The sequence below is a fragment of the Rhamphochromis longiceps genome, linkage group LG15 (genome assembly GCF_057381845.1).
Source record: "Rhamphochromis longiceps isolate RC_006_pf linkage group LG15, R_longiceps_female_GT1.1, whole genome shotgun sequence".
In the NCBI taxonomy this organism is placed as follows: Eukaryota; Metazoa; Chordata; class Actinopteri; order Cichliformes; family Cichlidae; genus Rhamphochromis; species Rhamphochromis longiceps.
In genome coordinates, this window is record NC_140571.1 from 35,678,809 (window position 1) to 35,699,299 (window position 20,491).

Sequence of the window (20,491 nt, forward strand, 5' to 3'; positions counted from 1 at the left end):
CAACTTTTCCCAAGAAAAAAGGAAAAATTATATTTGAGTTTTCTTCTTTTTTTGTTTGCTGTTGTCTTTATTAAAGGCAGAAACGTGTCCAAACAAACTGCTCGAGTTGGGCTGTCAGCTCGGTGCTCGACTTTTCCTCCATGATGTTGCCATGTCACAGTCACGTGGCAACATGCAGTACTATGTTAATGAAGGCAGCAGTACATAATGAGGAAACCATTATCAGAATTTCAAACCTCGTCTTCAGGCAGGTGCTTTATTTATGAACATGAGTTGGGTACACTTTTTTTTTTTTTTTTTTCTTCTTCTTTTTTTGGCATGGAAAAAAATGATTGAAAACCATCATTAACAACATTGCAGCGTTTTAGAGTAGGTTTCAGGGTTGGTCTGCAGTTTTCTTGCAGACAAACAAAAGCTAAAAAGTCATCCACACAGAGATGCACCATGTATCTTCACCTGCTAATCGCATGTTTGAAGTCTTTTAAGAGCAGCAAGTTAGCTGTTGTTCACTAACAGCTTGCTGTACATTACAGCTATCTGTAAATCAGTGGAGGAGTGTGACATCACTGGGTAGGACTGTATGATGTCACTAGCCTCTGCACAAAAACAGATCTTTAGAATAAATATAATAATATTTCTAAAATTCCCATTAATGCTTCAGTATTTGTTTTTCATTTAGTGGTGTTTGTCTTGTGTATTTACAGATGTTACTGTGGACACGGACAAAAACGAGTGGTGGCCAAAGTCTCCAAAACAGGAAGAAATGTGTAAAACACAATAACGTGTTTGTAAAGAGCAGTATTTTTACCTTTGTTTGTAATGTTTATGTACTTTTATTTCCCACTTTCATTTTTCCCTTTTCATCCTGTTCTAAGAAATTTAATAAATGTGTTTAATAAGGTGCTTAAATGGTGTCTATGTTACATTTCAGTCAACTGACCTTGTTCCAACAAATCTACACTGTGAACGATGTATCTTAGCTTAGCTCTAGTAATGTTTTAGATTTATCAGCTTCTTTAGGTGCTGTGGTTTTAAACAAAAGAACCTGAACATTGATCAGAATATGAGTCAGCAATGGCAAGTTTGATTTGCTCCACTAAACCCAAACAATTGCAGAACCAGATTTAGAGTGGTCCTAAATGTGTCTTTGTGCGCTGGACCCTAACAGAACATGTCTTTCATCTGTGGTTTGCCATTCGGAAAAACCCCCTTTTAACAGGAAGAAACCTGGAGCAGAACCACTGCTCAGGGAGGGGTATCCATCTGCGTCAATTAAAATGCAGAGTTGTATATCAAAGGTTTCAGATTTGCACAGCAAACGTTTTTTTGTTTGTTTTTTTTCACTTCACTTTTGATGGCCTGTCACTTACAATTGGCATATTACACTGTTTACTCTAATATTTCCAGAGTCATTTTCAAATTCAAAAGCATTCTAATGCCCTACTGGGTATAAATGTACGCTGTGACCACAGACCCCTCTGAAACCTGTGCAGCCCACAACTACTGTAAGTGCCCTTTTTAGTATTGCTCTTAGCAAACGGGGAACGTTCCCCAAAGGTTCTCTGACAGTCACACTTTTGTTCTAGGAACATTGGCTGAAGGCTGAAGTGTAAAGCCCCCCGCTCCCAAAGCTTTCCCTCCATGATCACTTATCCATGTGTTTATGGATCATCTTAATGGCTGAAATGGACCTTTAAACACAGTTTGATCAATTAATATAACTTTATCTGAAAGGAACACTCTTCCTGCAGGGGAACAACTTGACAAGAAACAAATTTAGAGGTTCAAAGTTCAGCTGTGTGTTAACAGGCTGCTATTAACATTAAAACATGTCATGAATATGAAAACAAAACATGAACTGGCCACCTATGGCGGTTTTGACCCCGTAGAACACCGTATTTTACGCCAGAGAGTTGCGCCTTGAACGCTCCTTCTGAATGGCTGAAAAAGCGGCGTTTTTCCCAGGCGTTCAAGGCGCTACACTTTGGCGTAAAATGCTGCGTTCAGTCGGGGACAAGTTCTGACTTATTAAACGGCGATTAAACGGTTACGTAATTTCGTAACCAGAAGCGTTAAAAAAGTGGTGAATTTTGTCCTAGACGGTTTGCCATACTATGGTAATAGCGGGGTCACGCACCTACTTCCGGTTCCAGTCTCTCACGACCCTTCTTTCACGCGCCCATTGGCTCCGTTTACGTACAACGTCATTGAATCTGAATGTGCGCGCGGGAGCTTCACACCGAGGAGTTTGAGGAAAACAAGAAAACTGCAAGAAGGTAAGGGCCGAAGTCGCGTAGAAAGGACCGCTTTTAGCCCAGTAACTGTAAAAACTAACAGCAACTGTGACAGCAGAGTGCGCGGGCAGCTTCACGGTGACAGCGCCTGGGCTGTCGGTCACATAAATAATGGGCGAATTTGTCGCTAAAGTGTGTTAACGTGAATTTGTCGATTTACTGTGTTAGAAAAAAACGTTACATTTTTACTGGGTATTAACAGTGTGTAAGTGTAGATGGAATAGTCTCTTAGATGTTTTAAATGTGAAAAAGACTTAAGTTTGGTTTTAGGGTAGATGAAAAGGTAAAGTAAAAAACCTGCCGTGTGACGATCATCATGAAAACATAGTTGTATCAATCAGCTTTTCCATGCTAGCTCTCTGGCTTAGCTTTCAGTATTAACCGTCAAACAATCAGCAAGCCGAGCGGAGCCGATCTGGTTCTCCTTGGATCATGGCGATGAGGAGCGAGGCCAGAGTGGAGGTGGAGGAGGAGGAAAACTACGGGCCACAGCCTCTATCCAGATTGGAGGTACGTATCCGTCCTTAGTGCACTGTGGTTTCTGTAACATCTGATTTTGTGTGCTATAGAAGCTCGGAGCTGTGGGTTCGCTAATCCTGCTCCTCTTGGTCAGATCACTGCCAACTGCTGTTGCATTCAGTTGGGAAGAGATGGGATACATGCACTGCAAAGACCAATTTAACTGATCCACAGATCGGCGGGTGCGATGGTGCTCATTGGTTTCAGTCGTTTTTGTGGCCAGTATGGCTTCATTTAGTGTGTGTGATCAAAAATGACTTCATTCACTAAACTTAAATGCAGATGGACAAGTGTACTTGCTCTTAGTCTGCCGTCTAAACTCAATTTAATACTTTTCTATTATTATGTCACATTCATGTACGAGGTGAAATTTGGTCACCTTATTTTTTGTATGACCTTAAGTACAGAACTATTTAAAACGATCATGGCGTGGATCACAGAGGATCTCAAATCCACCGACACACTCAGACTGCAAGGATTAAAAAAATATGAGTATGGTATGTTCAAAGTATTATGTGACAAAACTGACAACGTTCAAAGTGTAAAGGAAGGTGGCTTCATTACATATACTGAAGTAATTGTAAATGACCTGATTCTTCTTCTACAATGAGCAATAAGCTGATTCTTGGAGCACCAGGTGGAAACCATTGATTGATTCATGGAAGGATCCACCCGTCTTTGAACTTGGCCCTTTTTTAAAAAAAAAAAAAAAAAAAAAAAAATCTGACTGCAGTTTGTATGCCTATAGTGTTACTGATAGTAAGCTCTGCAACTGGTCAGTAAGACCGAAGAAGCACTTTAAACATTAAATGTATTTGAAGCTTGGATTTAGAATGGGCTGATATGTCAGACAGCATTAGATAATTTCTGAAATATCACTATTGCCATTTATAACGACTGATAAATAAAAATGTAAAAAGTAAAGAAGAGGAGGTAGAAAACCCCTTCAGTGAGTCGTGGTTAATGCATAGATTGTCCACTAGAGGGTGCTCTGCAGCTGCACTGTTTAATACAAACACACCGCTGATATGGAAAGAGCACAAGTGAGTAATCCACAGCTTTTTGTGACAGTGAAACCCATTGATTTCTAAGTAGTTGGGTCTTATTGTGTTTGTAGGGATTCATAAATAACCACATGTAACATGTGTGTGTGTGTGTGTGTGTGTGTGTGGAGGAAAAGTTATCCTGATGCATCAGATTTTTAAATCACCAATTGTTTGTATTGGTTTTAATAATCCTATATCAGTCAGGCTCTAATCAGAATTGAGTGGTGGCATTAAAAAATCCAGATTGTGTCATTTCATTGACTTCCTAAAATTACCGCCCCGTGACACAGGTAAAAAAAAATTAAGCCCCGATTTAATGACATTTCTCCTGTTGTCCTCTATGCCTTCACTGCTTGGTCCCTCACCAGGCTCGTATATTGTGTTAAATGAAACTGTCAGTGACTTTGTTCCTAAAATTCTGTATTTCTTACTAATGCCTTTAAAAGCCAAAAGCCCTCTCTGCATGATATCTCATAAATGGCTCAACTATGTTATTTATTTTTTAACTGCTCTATCAAAAATTAAACTGGCTTTTAATCATGGAGTGTGCAAGACCCTCCAGCTTCTTGAAAAACTCTTTCTATGAATTTAGCTTCAGCTCTTTGTTTTGATGCCTCTGCACACAGCAATGCGGAATCAGTGCCAGTGACATCAAAAAGCTGGAGGATGCAGGATTCCACACCATTGAAGCAGTGGCCTACGCTCCCAAGAAGGAGCTGCTCAACATCAAGGGCATCAGTGAGGCCAAGGCTGACAAGATCCTGGTAAGGAACGACAGTCGTTTGATTCGGTATCTCAGAGGAATGTGAAAGCTGGGATTGTGTGGAGGAGACTGCATATGGTCATATCTGATTGACAGATAAAACGGATACATTGTAGAGGCACATCAGTGTGCTTCTGTACTTTCTCCAAGTGCTGCTGGTTTGAACATCAGTGCATGCTGTTAAAGAAGACATGGTTTCCACTCAGTAGTAATATCCATGTCGGCCTTAATGGATGTTTTAAAACAGGAAATGAGGAATTCTAATATGAAATGCATCATAGGAATTGAGTTCTTCATGGTCTTCAGCCAGAAGGCTCACAGCTGTTTGGGAGGCTGCAGGCAAAAGTGCCGGAAAAACCAAAGACATGCTTCCTCAAAGAGCTGCGTCTACACCTGCACATCAGTGCTCAGCCCAAGTGGGCGTGGCCCATTAAGAGGGTCACTGAACCACTACTAAGGTTAGGTCTCACAAATGAAACAGCTGTGAACAAGGTGGTACAAAAATGTAGCAGTGAGAAACATCTGATAGGTGTGTGTGTGTGTGTGTGTGTGTGTGTGTGTGTGTTGTTTTTTTTATTGGGGGGGTTTCTTTTAAAGAAAGAGCTTCGGATAAGAAGATCTTGAGCCCCTGGTATAACTCTCAGATGTACACTTTTACAGTAGATGGCCTGTAAGCTGGAAAGGAACTGGCATCTCACTAATTTAGAAGATTACCATTTAGCATTGAGCCACGCATTCCTTTAAGGTCAACTAGTAATAACTTCAAAAATGGTCATAACCATCTGACAAAGGTAACATTATGTACAGCTACTTTCAGTACTGTTAATCAAAGAAAAAGAGTTAATAAATATTTATACACACCTCTCTGTATTTGGATAGGAGTTATTATTCATCTCTAGATCTCTTCCACAACGTCTTTGTCCCGTCTTCCTCCCTTCAGCCCCAACCGGTCGCGGCAGATGGCCACCCATCACCGAGAGTGTTTCTGCTGGAAGTCTTTTCCTGTCAAAAGGGAGTTTTGCCTTCCCCTGTCACAAAGTGCTTGCTCATAGGGGGTCATCTGAACGTTGTGGGGTCTTTACTCTCCAAGATAAAGTGTCTCAAGGCCACTGTTGTTTTGATTAGGCCCTGTATAAACAAAACTGAATTGCTTTCATTTACCTTTTCCCTCAGACTGAAGCTGCCAAACTGGTGCCAATGGGCTTCACCACAGCTACTGAGTTCCATCAGAGGAGAGCTGAGATTATCCAGATCTCTACAGGCTCCAAGGAGCTGGACAAACTCCTGCAGGGTTAGTCTAATGTAGCTCATGCTTCATTGAGATCTCCCTGATTAGCAGTTCAGTTATGCAGCAAACACAATGCCAGTGATGGTTATGTGCCCTAAGCTGGTTTTATTAGATTTAAACTAGGGATGTTCCTCGTGACCACCATTTAAATAAAGGTGCAAACCAAAACAACAAATCATGCAGCCATTTTTTGTTTACTTATCAGAACTCGGGAAGCAGCAGGGAGGCCCAGTCTCGCACATCAAATTTAAACCTTTTTGCTCTCCTACAGGTGGGATTGAGACGGGTTCCATCACAGAGATGTTTGGAGAGTTTCGGACGGGGAAAACCCAGCTGTGCCACACACTCGCCGTCACCTGCCAGGTACAGTGTGTTCAACAAACCGAAGTGGTCCCAGAAGAAGTTAAAAAGCCAGTTTCTATCCATCAGCGTGTGTTATGGAGGATCACAAGCAGCTCGCTCAGAAACTTTTAGGATTGCTTTACAAATAAGTTGTTGATCTAGAGAGATGTAACCATGGTGACCGTCCACAGCTACCCATCGATCAGGGAGGCGGAGAAGGCAAAGCCATGTACATCGACACAGAAGGAACCTTCAGACCAGAGAGACTGCTCGCTGTTGCCGAGAGGTGAGATGGTGCTCCTTTGTTTTCAGCATTCAGTTCAGAGGTCAAAGAAGAAGTAACTGACGCAGCATAAAAATCTATAAACCTGTCATTTATTTCCACGTTGTTGATTTTATTACTCTTATTGGAGCTGTATGTGTTGTCTGTCTGTGCTGTCAGGTATGGGCTGGTAGGCAGTGACGTTTTGGATAATGTGGCCTATGCCCGAGCCTTCAACACAGACCACCAGACTCAGCTGCTCTATCAAGCTTCTGCAATGATGGCAGAGTCCAGGTTAGTCACAAACTTACAGACCGTGTAGAAGTGTTCAGGTGAATCATTGAAGGATAGTTATTTTTATTTTTTTTGCCTAATTTCACTTAACCAGAAACTAGGAAGTGCAGTGAGAGGACATGTGGAAACTTGGCTCCACGGTAGGACTGAAAACTGGATGTAAATGTCATGATTTATGTAAGATGCACAGAGCCTATATTGTATAATGGTTTCAACGTGGAATGTCTTCATGTTTGTCCATCAGCTCGAGTGAATTTCTGAATTCAATTTTGAGTTTTAGTTAACCCTAGCTGTGATGGTGAGTTTGGACTGACTCGAGAAATGAAATTGCTTCTCAGTCATTTCTTAAACATTAGTCAGATTAAAAAACGAGAAAAATGCTGAGAAAGTTCACGTTTGATTTTAATCAGATTATAAAATGTCTTGAATCACAAAATCACACAGACAGATTTAATATTTTCCAATGATTGTAGAAGTAACGAAGTAATTTCTTATCCCGATAATAACGATCTGTATCATAATATAGTGCCTTTCTTTGTAAATTCAGTTCATACTTTATACTAATAAACAATAATACTGTTTTCTTTTTTACGTTTAATTGAAATAATCAAAAATGAAATGAATATTGGCCTTAGTGATACACACTGGCTGCCTCTCCTATCATCACTGCTCCTGTACGGTCGTCAGAAAACCAGCCTGTGTGCAAACGTCAGAGTGTGCCGTCTCTGATGAAGTGCACCGTTCAGCTTGTCTAGATATCTGTTGTCGCAGTGAGTGCTGGACAGACACTTGTGATATAAATGTGGGAACCCGACTTGTCGAGTGTTTCGACCAATGTATAAAATTGTAATGGCTGCAATTTTCTCAATGAGTCTTTATTCTATGATGCGCCACAGGTACAACCCCATTTAGGAACAGTCCCCATTTGTTTTTGCTGGTGGTGACTATTGCAAACTGTCATCTTGCAGTAAACGCTGTGTTTTGCAACACCACGAAATAAATGATAGACGTTTTAATAGGGTATCATCATACAGCCCATCTTAGCTGGTTTGTCTTTTTAATCAAGGAAACTGACTAAAGAGGTTTTTTTTCATGTAGTCTGTGAAAAGCATGATCTTGTTTGTTGTAGCTTGCCATCACCAGTGTGTGAATGTGTGTGTGAATGGGTGGATGACTGGATATGTAAAGCGCTTTGGGGTCCTTAGGGACTAGTAAGGCGCTATATAAATACAGGCCATTTACCATTTGTTTGAGTTGTTTCATCATTTATGTATCATAAAGGTTTTTAAGCCCGACTAGGGTCTGACATTGGCATGTCACACATACGATAAAAAACTGTAAGATCTGAGTGTGAACGTGCAGGCTAACACTATTTGTCCCTGTGTTTGTCAGGTATGCTCTGCTGATAGTAGACAGTGCCACAGCTCTGTACAGAACCGACTACTCGGGCAGAGGAGAGCTGTCAGCCAGGCAGGGACACCTGGGCCGTTTCCTGCGTATGCTGCTCAGGCTGGCGGACGAGGTCAGCTCTCACACCCTGACAGATTCTTTAGTTTGAATTGTACACTCCACGAATCAGTGATCGCCTCAGGTGCCAGTAGTGTACAGATACTTGTGTTAACTATACTGTGGTTAAAGTTAAAGTACTAATTGAACTGATATAATAAAAGTAGAAAGTAGGTATTTGGGGCACATCTTGCCCAAGAATATTTGGCATGCAGACTGGAGCAGACGAGTATCAAACTACCAACCTTTCAATTAGTAGGTGACCTGCTCTACCAGCTGAGCTACAGCCACCCCCAATATATAATAAAATCCTATTCAGATCTAATATTATGGATCCCAAATCCGCTGTAGCAGGGTCTCTGTTCACACATGCTGCTTATCAGGCACCTGACTGTCAGCACCTGGGGTATCATGGGCGCATCCAATATGCTCAACTCTGCTGCTCAACCCACAAATGCATTTTCCTTACTAATGTGGCACCTTTTAAAGGAAACTAATAAGCTTTCTAATGGTATACGATTTGTCATCAAGAAGAATTGTTACAAAGAAAGACCAAACACAAATTAGCTTCATTTTTCTTAATCATAAGATCAGTTTTAGTGGTGCAGTGTGGGGAATTAAATCACTTGGAATAATTTCTACTGTGAGTACATTTAGTGTTTAGGATTTAATCAGCTGAATTTAAGATGATGTAAGCAGACATTCCCTGAGTTATAAAGGTGGAATTCAGTGAGTAAATCTAATCAGCATGATCTCTGAGTGAACTTAGTTGGATCAGATAAAAACATACTGTCTATACTCTGCATGGAGCTTTTCACCATTCTGCGCTTGTGAATGGCTGACAAATTTTAAAACATTGCTTCTATAGTTAAATATATGCTGCATTACCAAAAATGATTACTTTTAGTGGGCAGAGACATAAATCACTCTTTAGGAAGAAAAGCAAGAAAACGCCTCAGTAAAATAAATTGATGTAACTGGAAAATATACATCAATGAAAATAAATGTAAAAAAATATTTAGAAGTAAAAATGTTCAGATTAGTGTTAAATGTATGTAAATGGTTGAGCTCATTTTAAATAATTTATATTCTGCTAAATATACAGAATCACTCTATAAATTACGTTTGCAGCAGCTGTCCTGTGAGGATCTGTTATCAATCTATTTGACTATTTTTAGTTTTTGTCAAAAGAATGATAGTGAAGTCAGTGAAGTGTGTGTGTGTGTGTGTGTGTGTGTGTGTGTGTGTGTGTACACAAAGTTTATAAAGTGTGACTGTTGACAGGTGTTTAAATCTACAATGGATGAGCTGAAGCTGCCTCACTCATGTATCTAAGACATAACTTTTGCCCGACCTGTCAACAGTTTGGCGTTGCTGTGGTGATAACCAACCAAGTGGTAGCACAAGTGGATGGAGCAGCCATGTTTTCTGCAGATCCTAAGAAACCAATCGGCGGCAACATTCTGGCCCACGCCTCCACCACACGGTGTGTTTTTATTCACGATGGAAGTATGATGTCACCACAGGAAGATGACACTAACAGTGCTCTCTTCTTCACAGCCTGTACCTGAGGAAGGGCAGAGGAGAAACGAGGATCTGTAAAATCTATGACTCGCCCTGCTTGCCTGAGGCTGAAGCCATGTTTGCCATCAACGCTGACGGAGTGGGCGATGCCAAGGACTGAAGCAGCAGGATGTGAGGCGCACCTGCTGGATCTGCGTGTGTTTGTCTCGTCACACTGTCACGTTTTATTTAATTGTTTGAGAAAGACGATCTAGACAGTCTGTGGCGACAGACGCGTAACTGTATATATCTATAAAACGTAGGCTGCTCCTGATCTGATGGGACATTTTTATTCTATAACTGCATCAACATGAAGCTGACTAAAGAGGAGTCATGAATAAAGAGTTGGATGCAGGAGAGGTCAGCAGTCATTCCATGTAAAGTATTTCAAGTAGATTTTCTTTCTTCATTTCAGATTTAGCTAATGTGTTGCCATAAATGGAAAAAGAACTTTATTAAACAGTATCTGCATTTCACACAGTGCATAATAACGTCTCTGAGTACTGAGTCTTTGTCTCACTCCAACAGCAGACACTGCAAAATGGACATGTGATAACATAAACAGTTCAAAAATATTCAACTTCATACTGATGAGCACACAGGGCTCCATGCACTTACAACAAAGACTTCAAACAAGTGGTCCATTTTAAACTACATGTTGCACCAGGGAGTCCATAAGGTTTGAAAGAAGCCAGTGTGCTTCACCTGATCACACCTGAAGGCCCAATCTTTACACAACAAGCATTATAGTACAGAACCGAGTGAAATGGTCTTATTCCAGAGCTTCCTCCTTCCCTTAAAGCTCTGCACGTGTCCCGGGATTAGTAGTTTCAGTCATCAAGCTTGAGTCAGTCGTTTTTCAAACCAAACACAGCATGCCCGTTGAATTCAGATGGGAGGTGCTGAAGAACGTTAAATATAGCAGGTTGAATACATGGTGATGCAAAGAAGTTGACAGAAGACAAAAATCACACTCATCCATCAATGAAGGAAAGTTTTTCTGCAGCTCAGCTGTTTCTGGCAGTTAAGTCCTGAAGCTCTGCCTCCAGTTCACATGTTTCTTGATCCTTTGAATAGAAAAGGCATTGTGGTGAAAATGCTGCAGCTATGAATTCAAATGTGGACAGGATGTGTGCTCTTACATTCTCAGTATTTCTAGGCATCTTCAGAGCCAGCTCAGCCCAGTTAGTGGCTTCGGAGATGTTCCCCAGCTCTTTGTGACACTGTAAACCAGACCCAGCCACAGTGAGTTTCACAGTTCCTGATATGACCATCAAAGAAAAAGACCTGACGGCAACAACTGTGCCGTGATTATTACCTGCCTTTTGTCATTTTCAGTTCAGTGTTTTTGGATGTAAATGAACAGATGTGTCAGTAGATATGGGACCTATTAACTCGCATCATCGTCTTTTAGGCATTACAAACATTTCAGTCTCTTCCGGTCCCAGCTTCACTAGCTTTAAAGATTCAAAGTGAACTTCCATTTTTCACAAAATAATGAGGACATCATGTTAACTCACATGAATGCAAACATGTAAAAGTCACTGACAGATGATCCCAAGAATCTGCTGTAGGGTGTGAGTTTGGACTTTAGCACTTTAATGTGTGTGAACCATAAATCGTAACTGTACAGTGTGAGATCAGCTGATCTGATAGTACCTTGGCGATGTAAAGTCTCACAGTCTTGGAGATACCTGGACTGAGCTCCTCTGCCTGCAAGTTAACACAAAAGCATTTCATCCATCAAACATCGTGTGTGTGTGCAGTCACACATCTGCTCAGAAATTGACACAAAATGAGGCTAACTAAGATTTGAGACATACAACATCTACTTTTCTTATTTCCCAGGCCGCACATTCATCTTAAAGAACTGAAGCAAGTGAATAATAAAGACGAGTTGTTCAGAGTCATCCTCTCTCAGTGGTACTGCACCTGTGCATCCTTTGATTATAGCTCCTTCTATAAGCCTATGAGATTCAACTGATTTCTGAGACACGCCCAGTCTGTTACACTGATCCCTCCTCCATCCTACTCCTTCACACTGCCAGTGTGTCCTTATTAGATACAGCACATACTGCACATCATTGCTATAAGCCACGAGGAGAATGTATTTTGGGTCACCAGTCTACCACCGATTTGAACTCAAAAGTCAGGAGATTCATACCTTGAGGAAGCTCTCAAGGGCATCATGCAGGGTGGAGGTGGGGGTGCTCTGGTAGTGGGCAGCAGCTGCCTTCTTTTCCAACCAGTCCAGAGTGGCTACCTACAGACACACAGACAAAGCACTGAAGCGCGCAGAAATCTCTGACATCAGGATGGTAGCAGGTGCGTGCAATAACTTCAGAGTCACCTGATAACACCATCTGCCAAGCAGGTAGAAACACATGGGGTCATCATCTCTGAGAGCCAGTGCTCGGTCCAGATGCTCCTAGACGGGGGAATAATGATCACAATAAGTCCAGCTGCTCTACGCCTACACTGCTGCCGTGCAGCAGGTCTGCCTTTCTTACCTTCAATATGCAGCTACTCTTCAGCTTGCTATGCATGCTCTCATGCTGTGAGGTCAGTCCAGCCAGCATGGCAAACCTGGAGCCACAAACAGAAAAAGCAAATGCTCTCTGATGGGAGCTCAAACCCACTGCTCGCTAGAAGCTCTGTGTTCACAGGGATTTACCATTTGTGACACTCTGCATTCAGGCCATTCTTCTTCAGGGCCAGCTCTGCCTCATCTCGACCTGCAACATGAGCTCACAGGTTAACAACAGCCTGTCTATGAAAAATCAAAGAAAGCATGTCAGGAAGAGTAGTTGTTGTGGTCTGATACGGCAGCATGGTTTCCATCAGTTTGAAGGAGCACATGTAAACTCCTAGCAATGATTCACCCAGTCCACCGGACGGTTAGTATATTACTTAAACACTAATATAAAGGTTTTCTACACCCAGACATCTCTGAACACACAACATGTGGAACCTTGAACCAACAGGTTAGGGCAGCAGAAGACCAGACCAGACCCCCCTCCTGTCAGCTAAGAACAGGGAACTGAGTCAATTTTTGCTGCAACATTCAAATGGTACTTGGTGGAAATGATGCTATGATATCGTTATGAGAGGCTCTGTAATACTGTACAACAGATTAATGGGACAGCAGCGCAGAGGCTTCAGAACTCGCCTTAGAATCCTCTGGTTTCCATTAAATAATCCAGTGACAGTTGTCAGTATTTTATTTGCTTTCGTTTGATAACTAGAAACATTTCAGCAAATGCTTTGTGGCAACTGTCATGTTCAGGCTTAGATAGAATCTAAGAATAAGGACATTTAGCCCAAAGAGCCAAACTTCAGAGATTCCTCACTAATAGTATTTGAAGCTTTTTGTAAGGTGCAGTAACAGTATGTGTTTGTCCATTACCCTGCTGTGCATAGGTCTTCTTCTCCTGTTTGTCTTCAGTGGAGTCATACATATCCCTGTAGGCTCGAGCCAGTCGCCATAGAAACTCCCTGCTGTCTCCATACTGCAGACCCAAAAAGAGGAAAAAAAGAGCTCCTCATAGACGAGCACCAGCTTACATCAGTGAACTTTTACAGACACACGTTTCCAGCAGGTCGCTGAGGTCATGTAATGTGGGGCCTACTCGTTGTGCATCATACGAGGATTAAAGCTGACGGTGACAGAGCTTTTTGTCACCCTGGTTCCAGAAACTGAAGCTCTCTCCCTCTGAGCTTGAGATCTGTTGACTGACTGGTCTCTTTTAAGAAATAACTAAAAACTCACCTTTGAGACATACATTTAGTTAACTCTTTCTTTTTTAATACTCTGATATTTTTGTTGTGAAGCACTTGAGTACGAGCTCAGTCAGACTGTGTTTGTCTGTAGTTCTGACTCGGGCGAAGATCGGAACACATTTTATTGCTAAAAAATTCCAAAGTGTTCCATAGTTTTCATACATGTATATTTTATTTTAATTTTATTTAAGATATGAGCAGTGCCTTTTCCCTTTGAGACCATTATTTGATTTGAATTTTCATTGGTTCACTTGATATATTTATTCTTCTATGTCTGCTCTTTGCAATGACCCATTGTCACAAACAACACTCATATCAAATCAGCGTTAATGGTCATTACACGCATCATTAGCTTCTTGTCATGTGACCACCAACAAGCATCCTGTTACTCACTTCTGCTCTGTTGTCCATTAGTAGTCGAAAGCCTTCTGCTTTTAAACTGGCATCTCCTGTGTGGAGGATGTCACTCTGAGCCAGGAGGAGAGCCAGCTCCCCACTGGGAACCTCGCTCATTAGCTCCTCCTCCTCCTCATCTTCCAGCCCCCTCTCTTCAAGCTCTTCCTCTTGGGAGACATCCTGGCGGAGGGTAAGGACTGTGGCACAGCTCCTGTCCTCATCCTCAGACTCTTGCTCAGGCTCCTGCTCACCCTCCTCTCTGTCCGTGTCACGATCAGTGTAGTCTGATTCGGCATAGGCCGTGGAGTACCTGGGATACAGCGAAGACCACCTCATATTTATTTGGTGACTATAAATATGTTCTCAAGGGTTTCATCCAGGTTTTATGTATTCACTATTTCTGTAGATAGTTTTTGTTTCACAGCACGTTCTGAAATATAAGTCTCTGACATTTCTGCCACTGTTCCAATCAGAGGTGATCCGGTTGAGGTATATGTTATTCCAAACATTGAAAGTCTATATTTTATTTTGAAAGGTCAATGCTGCCGACCTTCCTGTTTCCTGTCATTGTCAGCTGGCTGTCAATGAATGGCAGCCAGCTGACAGGAGACCCTGAGAACCCCTTAACAGCACCGTGCGAGCCTGTCTTCACATAGGGAAACACAGAAAAGGGACCATGCTGCCTCGTTAGCATGTACCAAACGCTGCATCAAAAACCTGAACAATAATAATAGTTTGATGAATTAGTCCCATTCTGGAAAAGAACACAACACTGTTTAAGATACGAGCTGGAGACTCCAGTGAGAGTTAGCATCTCTAATTGTCTTACAAATTAACAGCAATAAGCTTATGAAGCCTGCAAACAAACCCATTTAAAAAGCCACACACTTGAATCCTTGCCCGACTAAAGCAGCGTACTACAAAGCCAGATTATTGGCTTAGTGAGCTCTGTCAAGTTTTCTGTGTCATGAAAGTGGCTGTTTTACCTGGTTCAATCACCATGGTAACTTTGGCTAAACACTAACATGGAGAGGAGCAAGTTTCTGTTCAGAGTGTGGATTTAAAATCGTCTGGAAGCGCCATGTTTTCACTGATTCTCATTGAGCTTGCAGCATGTTTTCAGTGCTTTTAAGTAAAGAGTCTCTGCATCTATGCAGGTTTTAGTCATCCCTGACTACAACCACTGAATGGAGCTCAGCATTGAGCCAGGAACTCCTCGTGGCCCCGGGAGCTAATTGTGGCTCCATGAGCTCCTCCTGTATTACTTATTCATGCATTGTCTAAATAACCTGTTGTGATAAACGATTCTAATCTGCTGATCAGCCTCTTTTACTCTGCTGGAACTGCAGCTGCAACAACACAGAACACATGTTCAATGAATCTCATTCATTTCACTGTGATCTACGCCAAACGTCAGTGATTTCCATGTCTTCTTTATCAGGCTTCTGTAAACTGGAATTAAAATATTTATTTTACCACTCAGAAATCACCAGATTAATGATTTTCTGCAACATTCATCTCTTGCCTGATTTACAATGCATTTTAATTTCTTTCGAGATTTTTCATCACTATCGCATCACCATCACCAGGCAACATCTCTGATTGGAGTAGGTGACACTCGGAGGGATCATTTAATGTGGAAGAAGAGTTACATGAGCCTCAGAAAGCCCAATTTCATTGAGACAGCTCATGACCACTGTTGTGACACCTGCTATATTTTACAGAGCAAGCCTGGCTATGTTGACCTTTGTTTGTAGAGTACCCCTCAGAGACATTTTATCACATGGTTTGTCCAGAAGATCTTATTCAGCTATCCTCTTTCAAGTCCTTTCACTGAACAGAGTCTGGTGTAAAGCTGAGAGCCGTCTTCATGGTAAGCTGCTAACTACATTAACCATCATTTAAGATCCTTCTTACACCTTCAGATGTCTACAGGCATGTCTGTAACCAGGCTATGGCTCCCAGGTGAAAATCCATTAACACGCACATAAATAAAAATAATGAGCCTTTACCTTAATAATGTTCAAATAGAGTGAAAACAAGCAGAACATATATCATTTCCTTTTCAAACAGGGACTGAAACACAGTGAGCTTCTTAGTGTTTTCAGACTGAAGGGTTTCTGTTTTCTTGTCATGTGACTTATGTTACCTAGTTCACACTGCCTGCCTTGCAGAGAGACAGCATATCTATGGATCTTTGCTGTGCAGAGACAGGAAGAGAGCACAGTGTCTGTAGTTGAAACAGTCATGCCCGATGCCCATAAACTACTTGCTGATCAAAATCAAAGTTCACACAGGCCTCTGGGAAATATCCTGCTGCTCCCAATGAAGGTCTGTGTACAAAACACCTGACGCATAATGTAAGAATTTATCAAAAGTGAGTAAAGCATACTGTGCTGAGCCAATGACATACCCCCCTTCACTGGTCTCTCCACAGGTGCTGGCCATGCCCTGGCTGGCAGTGAAGTAGGTAGAGCTGGACGAGTCGGCACGCTCTCTGTGGACCGCATGACGCCGCCGCCGTACACGCTGGCTGTCCTCCACTCCCTTTCTGAATGGGAGGAGGATCATTACCCAAACAGCCCAAACAGTTCTCATATAAGCACTCAGCCCCCTGATATGCACACTTAACAATGTGATGCACCTAAATTACTTTTTTGAAACTGAAACCCACATATGTATTTGTGCAGATGGGAAATCCAACTGGAACGAGCAAAACGCAAACTTTGGGTTGATTCTGTTCACCTGCACGTGGCGTTCCCAGTCTCAGCTGAGTGCAGGTTTCCAACCTTATAAACAGTGAGTGACGAGACGTTTCTCCCACTGAAAACGTGACCCACAGCTGAACAGAATCCACCTTTTGGGATTTACATACCTGGATGATTGTGCATGCATCAAGACACAAACTTTGGAACAGTGTTTACTAAGACTGAAGATTTCCAGGGTCCTCATTTCAATACATTTGACTTCCAGACTTTGTCTTTTTTAAAGCAGTCTTGTTCTCCAGCTTTGCAGATCCTGTTTATTTGTTTGTTAAGCTTCTGTACTCTGAAATATGAATCATTAAAGCATAAAAAGAAACCTAACTTGAGGGATGAACCAGTGTTGTCTCACATGTACAGATGACTTAGCAAAGAACCAAGTTTGATGCAAAAAACAAAAACACATTATTTGTTCCATTACTTTACTCAAATCGATGAAAAATATCAAAGATAACACAGCGTGAAAGACACTAAACAGTTAGTAGATGGAGGATTTGGATTCGTGATCCAGTGTCATCTGAAAGTGTCTGCTTGGAAACACACTGATAATGCAGTAAAAGCAGACTTGGATACAAAAACATGCAGTGGAGAACTATCAGTCATGGATGGGCCTCCCCAGAGCCCTACCTCAATATTATTGAAGCAACGTGGAATCATCCACACAAAGAAGAGCTTTGTCCTTCAGGAAGCTAGGAGTGCTGTTCCTGAAGACTACTTAAAGAGATGACAGAAAGCTGCCTCAGCTGAAGAATAAAGGTGCTCACACCAAATACTGACTATGGCCCAGTAAAGAACTGAGGGGCGACACAAGACCTCTGCACAGTACTGCAGGACAGATTCTATGTAGCTCACCATAGTTCAACTCACTTGACATCCTGAATGATCTGCCAGGCAATGTCCTGTAGACCTCCCCTGAGCTCAGCTACCTCTGAACGTAGAGACGCCACGCAGTTTAGCACTTGGTCCAGCTGGTTTCTCAGCTCCAGTTGCTGTTCTGGGGAAAGTCCCTGAACCACAGCCTCCACTGCTGCCAGAGCCTGCTGCTGGGCCTCCATCTCTGAAGACGGAGACAGGAGTTACTTGTTTCAATTTAATAAGTACTGTACCCATATCTCCAACCTGCCTCCAGGTTGCAGTGACAATGATACTTGTGGCCTGGGCTAACTGGAATACCTCCACTGGGAGATTTTAGTCAGCACAAAAGACATTACAACTTAATATACAGGTACAGTTAACCTATTAATAAGTTTATAACAATAATGTAAATCTTATTTTTAAAATGCCAGTCTGAAAAGGAGACGTGCTATGATTTGTTTTACACTTGAATACATGGAAATAAAAGCCAGTCTCAAGTCCAAAAGTCATATCCAAAAGTGTTTGGCCGGAAACGGTTGCCTTTCTTTAAACTATTGTAAATGAGTTCTTACAGTGTATCCAACATATCCACTCTCATGAATGACATCAGGCCATTCTGAGCCAGAAAGAACATTCCCATCACAAATAAATAAATATATATATATATATATATATATACACATATATATATATATATACATATATATATATATACATATATATATATATATATATATATATATATATATATATATATATATATATATATATATATATATATATATATATATCAGAAAACCTGTTGACTGCAGTCTCCTTAAAGGTCCTACACATAGAGCATCCTGAAAAATGGAGACGTCCCTTTCTGGAACAAACACTAGCCTGGCCATCACCGCGATAAGAAAGACGTGATACTAAATATTCAGTGACGTTGCCATGTTAAATTGAATCCATGGCAACCATGTAGCTCATGGTTATCCTGGGCAGTTGAGGTCAGTGCCAGCCTACCCTGGGCATCCAGTGTGTCCCCCAGCAGCGCTCCTCCATCCTCCCCGATGAATAGCCGGGCCGCTGGCCGTGTCTCCAGCACAAGGCTCTGGGACCTCCTCCTGCTGATCTGCCTGTAAACTAAAAAGGCAATCAAGCCCAAACCGGCCGTGGCCCCGACAGCCAGCCCGACTAACCCGTTCCTCCCGAGCGGCACGCTCATGACTCTACACGATGCCCATTCCTACGCTGGTTCCGAACAAATAACCACTCTTACGTCATCAACGTAGACGCCTTGGAGTCAGAATAGCGCTTCAGAATCTGAGACTGCACACGCACACACGCACGACTGAGCGTGCGTAGCTTCACCTTCCTCGGAAGGAAAGCCTTAGCTGTGTGTGCCCAAGGCTCTATCGCTACAACCTGGACCACACAGTCAACATGCACCGCTGTGACGTTATTGAAACACAGCAGCCGTATGAGCCCACAGCAGGGGAAAGGAAAAGAACTTCCGGTGACACCTTACAAAATAAAGTGTGTTTGAGATGGAGGCCTACAAGAATACCTCTGAGTATGAATGATTGTGTCTAAATTCTCTCTTAAATTCTGTAACGGCACAGTCACATAATATTGTTGATCATTTAGGCATTTGAATATAAAAATACATCAATGACACAAAAGGCTTCCCAGCAACAGGAACCTTCAGGGAATGTTCCTGACATGGTTATGAAGGTGGGGCATTAGGGAAAAACATTCTCTGATAGTTATTTTGTTGAAACTTTACATATTTCACATAACACAGTAACTAAATAAAAGTCTGTTTCCGAGTTAGTAGTATAAAATGCTCATTCTCAGCATTTGTTTCATCGTAATGTTTTGATCTCCAGTTCAAATGATGTTGACATCCTAATTATATAACTGAACTAAACTGAAAGGTGTAGGGCTGGATCAGGTGCCCCTGAATCCTCCTTTAGTTATGCTGCAATAGGTGTTGGCTGCTGGGGGATTCCAATGATGCACTGGGTGTTTCTTCTTCACTCACTATGTGTTAATAGACCTCTCTACACTGAATCATACTTGTTATTAATCTCTGGCTCTCTTCCACTGCATGTCTTTCATCCTGTCTTCCTTCTCCCACCCCAACTGGTCGTGCCAGATGGCCGCCCCTCCCTGAGCCTGGTTCTGCCGAAAGGTTCTTCCTGTTAAAAGGGAGTTTTTCTTTCCCAAAGTGCTTGCTCATACGGCGTCATATGATTGTTGGTTTTTTCTCTGTATGTATTATTGTAAAGTCTACCTTACTATATAACGCACCTTGAGGTGTCTGTTTTTGTGATTTGGCCCTGTATAAATAAAATTGAATTGAAATTAAAATGTATATAGACTACACATTTCAGTTTCGTTTTTTTGTTTGAAAATGTTTCCTTTCAGTCTTTAGTAGCTGAGTAGTTTTTCTATATTAACACTTGCTGGGTGGGATGATAACTGAATGGTTTTTGTAGCTTGAATTGCGCAAGATTTGTTGGGTGCATAAATGAAGAAGTTCATAAAAGGAATTATTATGCAAACACAACACTTGTTGAAGGCATTCCACTGGCAAATATGAAGTCATCACAGTTTCAGTATTGAGTAATAAATATCCAGGCTGGTTAGGCAGACACATTTGACCAAACAGCAAACACAGGTACATAAGAGTTTTCTTTGTTTGTTTTGTATTTTTTTCCCCCTGTACAGCACAACGGATGATTTCAAATCAAACAAGCAAGATGTGTGAAAAAGTGTGACTAGTTTAGGATAAAGTTATGATAGGGTCAAAATTAATGGAATGACTGCACGA

General features: G+C 41.7%; 3 protein-coding genes across 7 annotated transcripts in view; 2 read left to right on the forward strand and 1 right to left on the reverse strand.

Annotated features, from left to right (window-relative positions):
- Window positions 1–909, forward strand: part of cenpe (centromere protein E) — a 28,399-nt gene extending 27,490 nt beyond the window's left edge. For all 5 annotated transcript variants that reach the window (XM_085381166.1, XM_085381167.1, XM_085381169.1 and 2 more), the window contains one exon: window positions 705–909. In XM_085381166.1, coding sequence (XP_085237292.1) covers window positions 705–781 — 77 coding nt within the window. In that variant the 3' untranslated portion in view covers window positions 782–909. The remainder of the gene's footprint in view (window positions 1–704) is intronic.
- A 1,212-nt stretch (window positions 910–2,121) lies between these two features.
- On the forward strand, window positions 2,122–10,368 carry rad51b (RAD51 paralog B). The gene is made up of 10 exons (XM_085381781.1): window positions 2,122–2,276; window positions 2,663–2,804; window positions 4,486–4,623; window positions 5,796–5,913; window positions 6,182–6,273; window positions 6,444–6,538; window positions 6,695–6,808; window positions 8,201–8,330; window positions 9,679–9,800; window positions 9,875–10,368. The coding sequence occupies exons 2-10, from the start codon at window positions 2,727–2,729 to the stop codon at window positions 9,996–9,998; spliced, it is 1,011 nt and encodes a 336-aa protein (XP_085237907.1). The 5' UTR covers window positions 2,122–2,276; window positions 2,663–2,726; the 3' UTR covers window positions 9,999–10,368.
- Window positions 10,369–10,495: 127 nt separating this feature from the next.
- rmdn3 (regulator of microtubule dynamics 3) lies at window positions 10,496–19,158 on the reverse strand. The gene is made up of 12 exons (XM_085381780.1): window positions 18,679–19,158; window positions 17,683–17,872; window positions 16,467–16,604; window positions 14,051–14,363; window positions 13,284–13,386; window positions 12,552–12,612; window positions 12,388–12,463; window positions 12,228–12,305; window positions 12,042–12,140; window positions 11,537–11,590; window positions 11,020–11,100; window positions 10,496–10,944 (listed from the first exon to the last, which is right to left on the reverse strand). The coding sequence occupies exons 1-12, from the start codon at window positions 18,878–18,880 to the stop codon at window positions 10,885–10,887; spliced, it is 1,455 nt and encodes a 484-aa protein (XP_085237906.1). The 5' UTR covers window positions 18,881–19,158; the 3' UTR covers window positions 10,496–10,884.
- Between the last annotated feature and the right edge of the window lie 1,333 nt (window positions 19,159–20,491).